We start from the raw sequence: 17,646 nt of genomic DNA on the forward strand, positions 1-17,646 counted from the left end.
TGCAGCAGGAAGCTGGTGCAGTGGAGATGTGTACGTAAGTGCATCACCATATGGTCATATTTGTTAGGGAGGATGGAAAAATCTATAGTCCTTGTAAGTGCAGGTCAGTGACAATTTGTGACAACATGAGAGTTGCTTTCCACACCTTCAACAACTTCCACAGTAGTGCGATGAATCAATGCAGTTAATCATTCACCATCTAATCCAGTGCTCAGAGGCCAAACAGGGTAAGAAAAATTCTATTTAAAATGGTAGTGTGGAATACTGCAAAGAACGAAAATAGTCAATTTGGACACTTAAAGGAATAGTTTTTTTTATGGTAAATATGAAGATACATCTAGGAGAGCGTTAGCTTAGCTTAGCCAGAGACTAGAAGCAGGACCATTTCTTGGTCGGGCACCAGGGCTTCCTCGAGTGTTGTCATCAATGCAACTTGTAATTTTTACACCTGAGTTTCAGTACAAATTAAACAAACAAGATTAGTGAGCTTTATTGGTGCAGTTAGGTGGATTTTGTCATCTTTTTGACTGAGTCAGGCTAGCTCTTCCCCCCGTTTCCATTCTTTACGCTAAGCTAAGATAACCAGCTGCTGGTTGTACCTTCTAAATTTACTGTGCCGACATGGGAGAGGTATCCATCTTCTTATCTAACTCAAGCAAACTAATAAGCATATTTCATAAAATGTGGAACAATTTCTTCTAATTTTGGTTGATTCCACAGTGTGCCTTACCACTTTGAGCACAGACTAAAACATTATGCTGTTGGGTGTGGAGAAGGTTCTGTATTTGTGGATCCACAGGGGAGAAATTCAGTCATTTGCTAGGAGGCATGACAAGGCCATTGCTCTGCGTCAGGGTATTGAACGATGACAGCAGTACTAGCAGAAATCACTGCCAGCCTATTCCTATGGATCCTGGCGCTCATTTATTACACCGCCTATGGGCATCTACAGGGACGAGGGGAGCCACATACACCCACTAATTACTTTCTTTAGCATTCGCGTTAATGCCAGGTGCATCCTGCTGATACAAACCACAGTGTTTATCACCCCAGTAATGGCCTGGGAGAGAGAGAGAGAGTGAGAGATAGAGACAGAGAGAGGAGGGGAAGGAGAAAGAGAGGATTGTGGGGATGAGGATAGAAAACAAGAGCATTTCTTGATGAGCAACTAGACACTGGTACTTCTATTTTTGCCTGCTCTCTTTCTGGAGAAGGGGCTGAGACAGTGGTTGAGTTAATCATGGAGACAATAACACTGTCACATACACTCGGCGCACTTCATCCTCTATCATCTATCATTAACATTAAGTTCCTGCCACCAACCAAACAGATCTGGTAGGGAAAGACTACAACCCTCCCTCCTCCTCAGTTTTACATTAGGAGCCCTGGTGTCATTTACTAAAGCATGACTGCTGCACTGCTATGCAGCAGGGTGAGCAGATGGGGAAAAAACGACAGACATGTCATAACACGAATACGCTATAAACCATAACCGCTAGAATATTACCCTTTTTGCCTTTAATGTATGAAATGGACCTACATTTTTAGCACGGTAACATAAAGTCATGACAAAAAATATAGCAGAGCTCATAATATATTAATGTAACACATTTGAATGTGGTCATTTCAAAACTAACAAATACTATCTGAAAAGAGAAGGCTTTTGTTTTTCAAGTCAGTCATTGGCCTCAGGTAATCACCGAATTCTTTCAGGCTAGTTATAGAAGTACACAGTTATTGCACTCAGCTTTAGGCAGACTAGGGGGCATCTTGATCCTTGAATTTAATTACATTTGCACCGACAATACCTCCCTATATAGCTATATCAAATACCACTACAAAAAAAACAGCTTGAGACCAGAGACCAGACCTCTTGTAAGAGTGTGTGTAAAGAGTGGATACACAGTAGATGCTTCCATTGTGGGAATCATATGGTATAATTATAAATACAGTCAAAAACAACTATGAATCATCGAGTTCCCATGTAACCTGAGCAGTAAGGCATTCATAAACATCGAGACTGCATCGCATTCCCAAAGCAAAACCTTGTTTTTAGCTATGATTTACAGGAAATGAAAAAAGGCATTTTGAAATTTGTTTAGAAACTGAGTTTTGTATAACAGGTTGGGATGTATTTGGGTCTGTTATCAGTAGAAGAAGACACAGTCTTTGTATTGGCCAGTGGTTCGCAAACTCTTTTGCTTTTGACCCCTTTAAATAAAGCAAATGTCTAATTATGACCCTGCATGTCCCTGAGCTGTGAGCAGTTCCAATGAAGAGTGTTTTTCCTTCTTAGACTGTTTAATTTGAATAAGAGTGTTGAGTATGTAAAACTAAACAGAATCTGATAAACATGCTTTTGCGGCAGATTTTAGTTGTAGTTTTTTTTCCAATTTCCTGACCCCTTCTTGTGACCCCATTTAGGGAAAGTCCTTCTGGTGACACTGCTGCTCTACCTGTATAGCCATCACATACACAACGCACAACATGGACAGATAAACACACCCTTGCTCGTCAGTAAACAACACATGCTATCCAGTGTCACGCACAGGCAAAAACTATAACGCTGCAGTATAAATCCCCACACACACACTCTAATAGATTATTCTACAGGTTATAGAAGCAGCTATTGCCAATAAATGTCCCATAACCCCCTCTTCCACCTTCTCTCTCTCCCCCTTATTCATCTCTCCTTTATTCCCTCACTCAATCCCCCGAGGTTCATGGATATTTAATAAATTTCCATGTGGTTGGAGACAATGAAACAAATAGAGAAATCTAGCCTGATAAAGTTGATTATTGTGTGTGTGTGTGCGTGTTACACCCCTCTACCCCAGAGACAGTAAATCTAAACAGTCATATAGGGGTCTAGCCTTGTGACATCAGTAGCAGTAAAGGTCTCTAACACCACCTTATCAACCCCACCCAACCACACACAAAAACCAAGCAAGTCCCTATTGCCTTGATCCACTGATAGGAATGTAAGGTTGGTTTATATATCCACATTCCAGTTTCTCTGCGCTGCGTAATAAATCACAAAGCAGAGAGAGGGAAAGAGAGAATAGGACAAAGAGGAGGGGAGACTGATGTGACAGAGAGAGGGGGACACTCCATAGAGAAAAGAGGCTTTATTAGAGAAACTGAGACAGAATGTGTTTTGCGTTCGAGGACACGCAAAAAAAAAAGTGTAGAGACGAAGAGGGAGAAAGAAGAGTGGAGACGAAAGATGTGGAGATGACCCTCCACAAAACACTCCTGAAGCTCTCTGTTCACTCCCTTTCTTAAGTTTTCTTTAAGGAGAGAACAGAAAACGAGGTTGAGAGGAAGGGCAGAAATGATACGAGAGGGTGAATGTGTCCCATTTAACATGTAATAAAGCAGAACAGATTACCACTCCCTCTCACTGCCCGTCTCCCTCCTCAAGGTGTCCCTATATCATTTAATACAATCCTTTCTTTCAAGTCTCCCGCTGCACAAGTCAGCACATTTCCATGGAGGGGACATATTCTGATAGGTTTATGGCTACGACTACATTCTTCAAAGAACATATTGACTGCAAGCCGGGAGACTTATTCAGATCGATGTCAAGATTTTCATATAATATGCATGTGCTACGCCAATGAACTGAGCGAGGAACAGTGTTCAGTACATTTTTCAATCCAACATATATTGACCACGGCTACCATCTGCTGTAACAATGTAGAGCTTTGCACTAAAATTACATTCATAGATCTCCGTTAAGGATACAACATGCTTCAATAGTTGAACAAAGTGTGAGACACATCTGGAAAACATGTACGTTCATCTGTCATAATTAGAGAACTACGAACAAAGACACACACAAGTGCCCAAAAGGGACACGCAGGCGTATAGACAGAAAGACATTTTCCATTCCAATACTGGATAGCATTAAACTGTCCCCTGTAAAAAGAATTATTGATTGCACAAACTGGCTCCAGGAAAGTTTCCTGCAATACTAACATTGCAAGCAGTGGATGTGCATTCCTAAATATGTAATGGCTGCAACCAGCAAAACAAAACAAAAATGAACGGAAGATAAATTAAAGTGTGTTTAGATGAATGCAAAAACTGCTAAATAATATTCTTTGAAAAGACTTGAGTCTAGTGCTAATCACTCTATTATTGGTGGATAGCAGAATGTCTATGGATGTCATTTAAAAACATTGATATTAGTGCCAAAACAATAGTATAAGGTTTGGTACAAATACCCAAACCTTTTTTAATACCTTAAAACTTTACTGTTTCTTCAAAATCGGAGCAGTTTGGTGTCACTTTGGTGCTCCTGGTGATCATAAAAACCATACATAAATTAAAGCAAGCTAGAATTGTTTCTCTATAAAACACAGACTCTTGCCAACCTGATCAAAATTGATTTATGAATAGGTAAACAAGGTTACCAGTCTGACCAGGTATTTGCCTCCAGCTTTTGGTACTTGACAAAACTGAGGGTCTAAGGATAGAGGGTGTTGTATACTGTATAGACTGTATAAATATAAAAACTGACATGACTTTATATTTGGTTTTATGGAAGCAATTTGTTAGGCACCAAAAACATTAAGGTTCAATACTCTTCTCTACATTCTCTACACTACTTAAGCTTTTGACAAAGACAAAAGGTGTCAAATGCATTTATCTTGTTTTTTTGTTTTTTTAAACAATACACTGTATTTTTGAAGTTGTTGTAGTGGATTCTGGGAAGTTGCTGCTTTCCTCATGTTGTATGAATGCTCTGAACGTAAAAGTTTTTTTTGCCAAGCAACCCTATCCCTCGAAGAACCCATTTGGTGTGCCATCACACGACTTTACTAATGGACTTATCAGTCCATTTTCATTAAAAAGCACTTGACCAAGAACATGAAGAAGCCGTTTTATGGTCTGATTTGGTCAGACTTCACACATGTTGCCAGTTTTTATCCCCCCCCCCCAATCTCTAACTCGTGTAGCTCCAGTATGGATTACCCTCGCTTGCCACCAGATTGAGTTCCCAATCACCACATTGTCTATTTATCATCATTTGGGTCCACTCAGGGGTTAATAGGGTTAAGGGGTGGGTGCCGGTTCCCCCTTAAAAAGCCCTCATGTTCTCTCTAGTTAAGGCAGGCGTCTGAACCGAGGGAGGTAAATAAATACAAATGATCCAGTTAAGGAGAAAAATGACACACATTTTGCTCACGCAGCTTTTTAAAAGCAGACCTGAGTGACCCCCTGCAGTGAAATCCATCAGCATGAATAAGAGATCGAATGAGAGAGACAGAGAGAGCCACAGAGGGAGGAAGGGACAGAAAAAAAGACTGAATCAAGAAAGACTGCCAAAGAATGGAGAGACAGCAAGAGAAAGAGAGCGAGAGAGTATAAGTGAGCGAGTGAGGGAGGCAAAAGCGGATGATAACAAAGCGAGTGAGAGAGATTTAAATTATGACAGAAAACACGGATTCTAAGTGAGCAGTGAGGGAGACAAAGAAGGATGAGTAGTTGAGAGGAAAAAGAAGGTAATGTATGTCCTATCTGACCTCTCTTTACACACACTCTTACAAGAGGTCTTTTCTCTGGTCTCAAGCAAAAGAAGATGAACACGTTTGAGATCTTTCACAAGCATACTGAAGCATGCAGCTGATGTTCACTGATTCAGGAATCCTTATTTGTGAGAGAAACCTTGAAATTACAAGTTCATCCAAAACGGTGTGTGTGGCGGTGCTTAGTGATCGGTAAATATGCGATCCACATTTTCTGCATATCCAAGAAATGCTTATTTTGTGTTCCATCATTCATTTCACTGTGCTGTTCAAGAAAAACAACCAAATAATACAGAAAAGCTATAAAAGCTTTGAGTGGCTTTCCCAACCATTTCTAATGCACCAAAGTCACTAAATCAGCCACTAAAAGGTGTGTATGTGCATCGTGTGTCCATGCGCACGCCCACGCAGGTCCTTTGAATTGTGTGTGCTTTTTACAGCCAGCACAGCGAAGCTCTTAAGGCCAAAAGAAGAGCTTTTAAAGCAGTTATTGACTTCTGTCTCCTTGGCTGACCACCATCTTGTCCTTTCGCCCGGGTTGCCTAGCTACGGAATTGTGGTTCACCCTCACCTGACAGGAGGGTCAACGCGTTGCTCAGCCTGCCCTGCCTCGCTGAAGACTACTTGAGAGGAAAACACCTCTCCGACCACAACTACTTTGTGATCGGAGAGGCTACTTTGCAATTACTTTCCTGCTAAATTAATTCCTGTCATCTTTAGTAATTAAAAAGTGCTGCTTGCCGCATTAAGCATCAATAAATCATTACTTCATTAATTTTGGGACATCAGTATTATTCCCTTAAACTAACAGGAGCACTGCCAAGAAAATGGAATGCCTCTACACCTTATCTACATTTTGTAGGAGCACGTGGATTTTGCAGGAAAGCTGTTGGATTTTCTCCAGTATATTTATCCTCTTCAGAAATGTTAAAAATAAAACAAACGCAATAGACCTGCAATGCTTTTTTGTGGTCTATGTTTTGGATTGCATTAGGTTGCACAGGATTTCTGTATTTTGTGTCCACAACTTTCACCACACGAAGCAATGGTTTGCAGAAACATGTGGTCTTAAGTGAACTTGACCAGTCTTCGTTTACTGCAATTAGACCAAGGCATCAAAGTTCATTTGACAATTAATTGTTTTGAAAACATGTTGCACTGAAAACTTAACAAGCAACTTGATTACAAAAGCGTTTGCTGGTAATATTGCGCAATGTATTAACGAAGACATAAATAAAGCAGATGAGGGGTTGCTTAAGTTGTTTACTGCAAAATGATTTTGGTTATAAGGGGCAGAAAGAGGGATGAGTGGGCTCTACTTTCTCCCACGTCAGGAGTGGTCTCTTGACCAAGGCAGCGAAGCACTACAGTGTTATGAAGAAAAACAACAAGCCATTTACATTCAACAAGTTTTTCTCCACGCCTCCTCATTCCACCTTAGCGTGTGTGCGCGGGGAGACAAAGCGAGGACCGCGGCTGCTCTTATTGTCAACTGGATTAAATTAAAAAAAGATTTATTCCAAAGAGCTAAAAAAAAAAAAAAAAACAGACAAAGGCAGCGAGTGTGTAGTCGGAGGGAGGAGAGAAGTGACAGTGAAGTGACAGACAAAAATTTGATTTTATTCTCTATGGCCGACTGTATAGGGAAGAAACCAAAAATGCTTGGCTTAAGACACTCAAATGCAGCCTCAGTCACAAACATAAAAGCGTGAAAATACATCGCCTCTTCTGATCTTATCACATATGTCACTATCAAGGCTGAAAGCTTAGAGGAATCCAAGATTTTGAGACCTGAGAAGGGGAAAGGAGACATTTGAGATGATGGGTCTTAATCCTTCAGTGTTACACAGCTTTGTCAGACCCACCCATTCACCAACATAAGATGTCCCTGTGCCATCTCAATTCTGCAGGGACCCCGGAGAAACACAGAGTGACCAGCTTCAACAAAGAAGCTCAAGGCCACACCAAAGGTTAGCTCTGACAGGAGGCTTAGGACTACGCTGCTGGTCTTTCATTCCCTATCCCACCTTTTCGTATAATCTCACATCTATCATTTTCCTTCATGCCTGTCATCTTGCATTTCAAACTAAAGCTCCATCTGGTCAATGCAGCCAGTCGGGCCACTGCACACACACACACACACACACTCCAAAGCACATATCCACATACATATGTGTGTATGTTAGCACACTCGAACTCATTCATCGTCACATACAATAGCGCACACACGCGTACGCACTCTTATGTACACGTGGTGCAGTAAAGGTCACACATTCAGTGCTGGACAGCGTGACAATGCATCAGACTTAGATAAACAACTAATGGTGAACGTGGCAGGATATAAATCAGGTGCAGGGAGAGAAAGCCTCCTTTCCATAGGCAACTGGAAACTCTTATCTACAATCAGTGTCACGAGGACTGTAAATAAAAGCTTTGGTCCTATGTGTATGCACGTGTCTAACATACTGTATTTTACATTATCTGCTACTTACTGTTACTGTTTATTTAGGTATACGTGGAAGAACTGGAGGTCTTTGAGAGCAAGTTGACAATCTGCAGTTTATGATTCACAGCAACACTAGAAGAGCCTTTTTACAATTTTAGCAGTATTTGTTCACATTCACTTCACATAATATTGTTCGTGTGTCCATTAATATTGTGGGGAAACAAAGTGAGTTTTTGAAGCAGGAGGTAGAAATGCCAAAAAATTTAGTTTTGTTTTCCTCTCGTATTAGTGTTTCTCTGGCTTTATGTAGAAAATAATAGCTGAGAAAGTGTGAAAGAATGTAGATGTGTGCCTCTCATCATATATATGTGGGTGTGTGTATATAATTGTGTGTTTTTTTGTGTGTGTTGTGGCTGAATGAGGTCACAGTGATGCAGTAGCGTTCCGGTTGGGAGTGCTCCATCATTCCCAGAACACCCTGGCGGGAATACTGCAGTAGAACGGCAGGGAACAGCTGTACCGCACACATATGCAAACAACTATACACACACACCCTTCCCTCCCTTAAGTTCCGACCTCTCACACTTTAATTTATTTCTTGTAACATCACCAAGAAAAATGACCACACTTTACCACTGCAATGAATGGGACATACTCACACTGTCTACTTGCTGAAACCTATTTGCATGACCTATTTCTAAATTACATGGATAACTTGTGTGTATCACATACAACCCAAAGAACCTGCATAACAACAGGTGCTGCATATACCCATGATATTCCTCCCTAATCCCATCAACTCTTGAGACCTGATAGTTCCATCTTCAAACTGTTTTGTACTTTTGGAAATCCCACAAATTCCAACCAACAGTCCTATTTAAACAAAAAGCACATTATACAGATGTTATAACCCTTGACAGGCAGCCTCATCTGGTCCCACACATCATCTCCACCACTGTGTAACAAACCACAGCCTAATATCAGCTAATCAATCCCTGAAGTACTCTCACTCTCTTCACTGTGGCACTGACATGAGCTAGAGGGGGGAAATGAAGACATTCTAATAAGAAAGATGTCATCTCACACACTTTATAACATCCTCAAATTAACATATCAAATGTTAATTCTATCAAGTATGGATAAGGCCCCAGCTTTTCTCTCTTTTTTAATCTCTGGGGGACATTTCTTACTTTGAGGAAATCAAAAGCCTGTGTGAGACAAAAAATATTTCCTGTTATTATTCAACAGAGGCCACAGATAGCATCTTATCTCTGTAGGGTCTCTGTCGTAAGAGAGAGGGGGATAGAGAGCTTTGAGGAAAGACACATGCATAATGTTCACAGAGAGATGTTCAACATATGAGTGCATACAAACATACACCATCACACATAAACAAGGATGGGCCAAACACGCCCTGTTAAATCCAATTAACCTTCTGCTCTGAACCCCTCAATATATCCCTGCCCCTGTCTTGTAACACCAGACCTCCCCGCCATTTCATTAGCACACACACACATCCATACATCACAGCCCTGCTAATGCACCTTCTATAATCCAATCCGCCAATCACTGCTCTTCAAGCAAAGGCCTGCATCACATGACTACCCGCACGTTAGCCTAACGTTCACTTGCAGTTAGCACGGTCATTTGGCACTAATGTTATTCCAGTGGATTTTTTTTTTCCTTTAATGTGATTTGGGAAGTCTCAGCTCCGGCTTCCACAAGTCTAGCGCTAAACCCCCGGTGGGCTAGGCTAATCAGTTTCCAGCATTTCTGAGGGAGACAATGATCCCAGTGTTAGCGCTGGCTAATGACAAGCTAACACAATTAGCCTAGCCTCCCTGGAGGAGAGCTCAGAGCCAGGGCCCATTCTTGCCCCACCTCCCGCAGGCTCCTCATCCACTTTCCCTACATTACTATGGAGCCTAATGGCCTCTTATTAAGAAGACAGATGGAACGCGGATGGGGTGGGATTCTGCATCTTCTTGAGTTACATATATGTGTCAGATATGTGCTACATCCATGGCCGCTTGGATGCCTAATATTACCTCCTCTGTTAATAGCTTCACTGAAGTAACCATTCTTTTCACTGCGAGGTGCAGCTGTAACTTCTATTTACAGTGCAGCACTATCAGAGCGAGGAACTCACATGCACTCATTGTGCTATAATGCACTTTGAATAAAAACAGGCGCCAAAAACCTCATTAGGTTTTATTGAAGTACAAGACTAATGGTTAGCAGTTTGCAATATAAAGGAGGACAAAGGAGTCAAACTATTGTTGTAGAGTTCTTACAACTTATTTGTTAATCCTGGTTGACCCTGGTCTAGCTGGAGATAAAGTTTTACAGAATAAATGATACTCTTAAACTAACTTTTAAATTAAAAGAGCACGAGAAAAGCTGTCATCAACATGCGATCAGGCTTATCAGTGAACCACATCATCAACATCAGCTAAAGGGACGGACTAATGTGGTTCTGATTGAAAGGCGTAGTTAAGGATGTGGCTAGCATAATTCAATAATGTGTTCACTGGTCCGCATGGACAACTAATCTACAATAGATGCAGAATAAAATAAATAAGTAACTAATATGCCTACATTAAAATGAGAACTTTAAAAGAAAAAAGAACAAGGAAAGAAAAGGAACAACGGAAGTTCTATTTTTGGAGGTCACTGTAAATAATAGGTTAAAAAACAGTTGGTATGTGATTTAAAGCCTTTGATTTACTTTGATTCTACTGTGTCTACTGTAACTTACTTGAACTTGGCATTCACTTGGTCGGCAGCTTTATGGTAGTTCTCTGTGGTGACCTTGTAGAACTGAGCACTCTGTAGAGAGATGGAGAGAAAGGCAGACACGCCAGCGGGTGAGATAAATGCATGAAAATGTGATGTAATCATTTACATAAAGAACTCCATCCAATTTATTCACATCTTTCCTGCTTTCAGGATGAAGCTGTTTAGGGCAAAGGAAAAGGAAACATTCAGCAAGTGGCACCCCTTAACAGTTCAGATCTGACATCATTCTACCTACAGTGCAGCCAAAGTCTACGCCGCACTGCTTTATCTTCCATCACACAAACTCCATTAAATCTTTATGGACAGGGACATTAAAGTCACAAGTCTATTACCGGAAACTAACTCTTTGATCTGCAATGTACATTGTACAGTAAGTAGGGAGTATGTTTGTAGGTAAGAAGTCTGCAACGAGGACAGTTTTTCTATTTTGGTGTGCGTGTGTGTGTGTGTGTGTGTGTGTGTGTGTGGGGGGGGGGGTTGTGCCTCTCCATGTGAATTACAGGTATTTGTGTGTTTATGTGGGTGTTTGTGTTTATCCTTTCACAAACTGCTGTAATAACAGGCAGCAATGCTGTAAGGTCAGCGGGTCTCTAGTCAACAACGTACAGACCACCGATCATAAACCCCCAGTGACCCACAGCCAATGAAGCCATAGCAGCACCCCTCAACCTGAATTACCTCCTCAAACACAGCCATATAACCTAACTCCTACACCATTTATACTACTTGAGGAAGATCTGTTTTGTCAGCCCTCAGCGGCTGTTCTGCACATTTATGATCAAATAGTGAGAGGTTGTAAAGTGTGATGGATGGCTTGATTGACAGTCATATGAGGTTTGATCCAGGGGCAAAACTAAGCAATGTCTACCAATTCCAATGTCTTCCTGTGAAGGACTCCACTTTAATAATAGTAATACTATTATTATTGATGAATTATGAATTTTCAAACTTAGTTCTATCAATCTATGTATCGTTAAGAAAAACAAGAACCCTCGAGCCGCATACGTCTTAACCAAGGCCTGACAATAACCTTAGGCCAAGAATTTGTTGTGCAAAACGCACACAGTCAGTGACCAGCTAACCCGTTAACATTACACTCACAGGAAAGCAAACAATTACATCATCTTGCATAAATTACAGATACACTTGAAATGTGACAAATGTAAGCCTCTTGGTCCCATCTGCCCTAACGTAACCTCCAAGCAGGGAAGACATTCATCATAGTTCAGAAAAGATCAATAGGAATGAACTGCACTGCTGAAAAGATCAATAGTCATGTGTTGTAGAGCTAAAAGAAGATGGGACATGACAACGCTGACAGAAGGTCTGATACAGTTTCGAGTCCTCTTCATTCGGATGGACACTTATACTGAGGGTTTGCAATGTATTCACTCCGTTACTTTTCCATTATGTTAACTGACATTAACAAAAACAACACAAAAAACATGCTTTTTAAGCGTTTTCTCTCTATATAAAGTATCTTTAGTATAGACTTCACAGATGTCACACATGTATTGAACTGAGACAAAAGAACAACCTTATTTACATATAATCAGACCCTTTGCTGGGACACTTCCAACTTACATACATTTTGTTTCCTTTGACATTCTTCAAGTCCACGCGTGTCAAACTGATTTCTTGGAATGATTTATGTCTATGTAAGGTTCCATATCCTGACCTCCACGAGAACCTCCTTACATGTCCAAGATATTAGGTATGTCACGAGAACTGATAATTTGGTACCGAATCCATCGATCGAATTCTGAAAACATGATGGTACTCGTTTTACTAGAGTTCACCGTAGGTAGCAGATGATCCAACATGTTGAAGATGGCTACAAGTGCAGTTGCAGCAGCAGCTCTGCCTAGACTTATCAAAAAGAAAAACAGTAAGAGTTGTGAAACTGGGGTGAAGTTAGTTTAATATTGAACATTTGTTTGTTTTTGTGGCTGTAACCTTCAATAGCTCCGTGTCAAAGCCTCAATTTCTCCCAGTTTTGAATATGTTGGAGAGCTAATTTAGGCAGACGCTTCACAGGTTCGATCCACTCAACATCACCAAATATGCTGATGCAGTTGAGAGCGCAAAGAACTGGATGTCTGTGCAATTCACCTGTCACTATAGGCAGTTAGAGACTTAAAAGTGTAATATGTTTCAATCTTCAATAATTTTTTTGTTTTTCAACATAAACATCTCAAACCACTGCCAAGACAGTAGTGACTACCCATAAACATTTCACACCTGTGAGTTTGTAGAAAACTTAATTAATTATGCACTTTGCAAGGATGTAATTTTAATAGCTTGCTCATTTAAGAATATATTGACATCCACTCACAACTTTCAAAGCAGTTTTTTTTGTAATGTTCAAATATTTTAATTAAAGGAATGTATGTTGAAGTACATGGGATTTATTGTTTGTTTTTTACCATTGTATCGAGAGAACCATGAAATTTCACTGGTATTGGTATTGACTACTAAATTTCTGGTGTCGTGACATCCCTACAGGATTTATACAGGTCAGGGGATACATTCGCAGAGGGGAGTAAGTGACTGCTAGAGAAGATTTTTGATAATTTCAAATGGGTATAAAATTAATGAAATTAAATATTACAAAATGTGTAAAAATGAAGAGGTCTGAATCCTTTACAGACCCATTTCAGTTGTTCCATAGGCAGACATTAGTTTGTATGTAAAACACAATAAAGAAGATTGCCCAAAGTTTAGGAGTTTACTTGTAAGCTCATGCTGTATCTGTGACCTCTTGGCCTTGAATCAAGTGGTTTTCAGCGTAGACAAAGAAACTGTCAAAAAGGATTTAAAAGATAAGCTTATTCAAAGATAAAAAGACTAAAAAGAGATTTTAGGGGCTGCTAAAGAGGCAACAATAAGACTTCTCCTGGGTGTGGAGATTGAGCCATTGGAAGAGAAAGAGACAGTCTAAAAGAGCTGGATTTCGGTCTCTGTCTAGAATACTAAGTATAAGGTAATAATACCTGCCTAAATGGCAAAGCTGGCACTAATCAGCGCACTAATCCACCTGGGAAGACAAAAGGCCGTGTGTGACAATGATTGCAGGACCACTTACAATACACATACACAAACAATGCACTTGCATTCACGCTGACACCTGACATGCACAAGGTACTATCGCACACAGCATGGGTACATATGTGGACATGCTGCCAAAGGTGTCTACACATACCCTGCTGGCTAGATATAAAAAAGAAAAAAGAAAAAAACACTCGCTCACCACCAGACAGAGAAGAGTGTAATTTTGTGTGATTACTGAGTGGTCTCAAATTGTGATTTCCAGCTGTTGCCCCAACTGATTTAGAGAGTGGCCCTGACCTTTTGTTAGCCCACAGAAGAGAGACTTTGCTCGGTTTGGTTGAAAACATTCCTCCCTGAACCAAATAAATAAATTAGGAGCTGCAAAACACAACCTTGTTTTAAATCTCACAGAAAGATTTTTTCTTTGAGATTGCTGTTCAGTAATTCTTTTTCACACACAACTGTGTAACTTCAAGAACCTTTCACTGTGTATACCCCATGTACAATCAAGTTATCTACCTCTTAAACAGTGTTTCTGTTCATTGTCATTCATTTATGTGCTCTGTTTGTTTTCCACTAGGTTTTTAGCTCATTTGGAGCCAAACAAATTGCTGGTGGGGGGTGTCACAGACAAATTAAGTCATTACTGCTAATGCACTGCTGCGATATGGAGAAGATAGAAGGTGCACCCCAACACAGACTCCAGCTCAGTTTAAAGAAAAGGCCTCCAATTTTTAATGAATAAAACAAATAACTCCCTGCACTGATGGCTTCTTTCTCTTATCTGCTGCTGAGCAGGAGGGCTGAAATGGGGAGAAACCCCACCATGCCCAACATTACGGTTCTGCAGAGCTAGAGAAAATGAGACTTCTGCTGTGTGCAAGTTCCTCATAAGGAGAGCAAAGAGTCTGGTAAACTGCTACTGAGCCTATCCTGCATACACAGAATTGGCGAAGCATTTCAAGATTTGGCAAGAAAACATGGGTGGAGATGAGGAAACAGAAGAGTCAACCAGAACTGACCATCTTTATCATGTTAAACTCATATAAGAATTTATTTTTAGCCAAAGGTAGCTACAATGGTGTGAAAGTGTTTGCCCCCTTCGTGATTTCTTATTTTTTTGTATGTTTGTCACACTGAAAATGTTGCAGATCAAACATATTGAAATATTAGACAAAGATAACACAAATTGCAGTTTTTTATTTAAGGTTTTTATTATTAAGGGGAAAAAATCCAAACCTACATGGCCCTACATTGCCCCATAAACCTAATAACTGGTTGGGCCCCCCCACACAGCAACAACTTCAATCAAGCATTTGCAATAACTGGCAATGAGTCTTTTACAGCGCTTTGGAGGAATTCTGGCCCACTCATCTTTGCAGAAGTGGCCGCTTTGGAGGGTCAGTGGAAAGACGTGATTCGCCCAGGGTGGCGCGACCTGACTGAAAGACTCATCCCTGGGGTTAAATTGTTTCTATTTCAGCATAAGATTTGCAATTATCCTAGGGCTTTATAATTTTATTCCATAAACATAGTACATAGACGAGGAAAAAGGAGAGACTGTAGGAAAATAACAGAAACAACTGGAGTTTCTGCGATCAGAAATTCAGTTCTGAGATCAGTCAGAGGCTGAGATTAAGTCACACAGGCACACTCCCACACAAAGGGTTGATTAGTTATCTTACAGCTAACTTTATTGCAGTGCAGTCGGTACATTGGCTGTTTTGAGAGAATAAACACAAATGTCCAGCAATCAAATTGGGGCGAAAACCTAAGTGTAAAAAAGACACATTGTGGATTTACCAGGGTAATGGGCAGGACTATTTCTTGGCCAGGCTCAGTCACTTCCTGGTGTCTCCTCTAGTTGGCAGGCAAGCTTAAAGATTATGTTACCTTTGGACAAAGCTAGCCTAACAGTTTCCAGTTTTTGGGCTAAGCTAAGCTAATAGATTCGATATATTTACCGTATAGACATGAGAGTGGTCCCATTCTTCCCATCCAACTCTCGGCAAGAAAGCATATTTCCCCAAATGTCAAACTATTCCTTATGTATATCTAGGCAAATTCATGTTTTTTAGATATCAAATATTTATGCAATGCAAAACTAGCTATCTTTACGGCTAAATGAAATGTGTTCTACCCTCATTTTCATTGGTGAACAGAAAAAAATCACACCAACTGACATGACACCAATGACACCAGTTCAATATAATGCAATCTAATACAATACCACCCATAACTACGAACTCGCCATTAGTTGAATGAACATCTATGTGACTTAGTTTTAACAAAAACTGAGCCATATAAGCTGACATTTCAAAAGTTGTATCACAGCATTACTTTGGCATGTGAAGCATTACTGTTGTAGGATTTCTTTTTACATAAACAAACGTGTCGCTCTGTTGTTGTGAAATCACCATTCCTTGAAAAGACTTCCCGTTAAATCCCTGTGAATCCCATCATGCGGCTATAACAGCAAACAGTCTCAGACGCAATAATTCAACACTGCAGCACACTGTCATGTCTTCACTCCGGATTACTGTGTCTCCTGTTATACAACTAGCAGAGCCAGACTACATTGATCACTTCATGGTGAAAGAGAAATTTGAAAACACATTTACTGCTACAAAAGAGCAACAAGAAAAGCAAGAAACAACTCTTCAAATTTTCACTTAGAATTTTTAACACACAACAAGCAAAATGTACGTAAAACTTTAGCTCCAGTCTCCAGAAAGAGAGACAGAAGGCAAAAAACTAGAGAAATGACAGACCGAGGGAGAGATGAAGATAGCAAGTCAGAGACAGATAGAGAGATAGAAGCTATTACTGTTTTTTAATGCTCTTTCCTCTGTATTTCTTCCTTTCACAGTGCTGTGGAACTTTGCTATGAGATGGCAATTGCTGCAGTGATTGTCCTCCATGGGAGAGCAGAAAAATCCAATTTCATCGATATACAAGGTGAAAAGAAAGAAAAAAAGAGAAGAAAAATCCCTCCTGCAAAAAAAATGAGGCATGAAGAAAAAAAAAAAAACAGAAAAGGGAGAGCTATAGAGAGAGAGACAGAAGTGGTGTGTGGTGGGAGGGAGGGCTGGAAAGAGACATGGTAGGAGTTTTAAAAAAAAAAAAAAAAAAAAAAAAAAAAAATGGGCAAGTTGATTGTTAAATATGAGATTGTTTTACAGCAGGGCAGGTATTGAGTGAAAATGTAATAAATATATAGATATTGTTTTCAGGGGCTATTTGGTAGCTGTGGCCACAATGAGCGGCAGCAACAGAGGCAGCAGGCTGAGCTCCCTGGGAGCCTGGTGATGGCCTGTCACTGGAAGCCCCTCTGATGAATGGCCATGTTGGATTGGAACAGACATGTAATATATATCAGACTTATATTCTCTCCCTCTCTCTTTTGGTACCTCTTTCCGCTGGTGTTCAAAATGCTGGGGGAATCCTGAGGTGACGGGAGGACCGGAGGGCAGACAGAAGGAGGGTGAAGAACGTGATGGGAGATAATATTAAGCTAGCAGTATACTCGAAGTGAAATCAAATTCTGTGCATTCACACTAGCGAAATGGAGGGTTTGCAACCAAAAAGAAGCACTACACTGGGCTTTGATAGCCACAGTGTGCACAGACTGGTTGGAGGAACTGCAGCCCACCATTACACCATGACTTGCGACTGATCAACAATGTCATGTGATTCTGGGACACATATATATATATTTTTTTTTACTTGAATGAGTTTACTTTGTTTGTTCATATGGGTTTTCTACTCAGGCATACCTTATTTCAACTCAAGCACTTGTGGTAGGTGCTATAAAGC

At 40.4% G+C, this 17,646-nt stretch overlaps 1 protein-coding gene across 1 annotated transcript in view; it reads right to left on the reverse strand.

Annotated features, from left to right (window-relative positions):
• chchd3a (coiled-coil-helix-coiled-coil-helix domain containing 3a) overlaps positions 1-17,646 on the reverse strand; it is a 69,567-nt gene that overhangs the window by 5,972 nt on the left and 45,949 nt on the right. Inside the window, 1 exon segment of the mRNA XM_038738735.1 lies at positions 10,739-10,809. Within this exon segment, the coding sequence (XP_038594663.1) occupies positions 10,739-10,809 (71 nt within the window).

This window comes from Micropterus salmoides, unplaced genomic scaffold (genome assembly GCF_014851395.1).
Source record: "Micropterus salmoides isolate LMB-PRFRI ecotype aquatic unplaced genomic scaffold, ASM1485139v1 Ms_hic_scaffold_23, whole genome shotgun sequence".
Taxonomy (NCBI): Eukaryota; Metazoa; Chordata; class Actinopteri; order Centrarchiformes; family Centrarchidae; genus Micropterus; species Micropterus salmoides.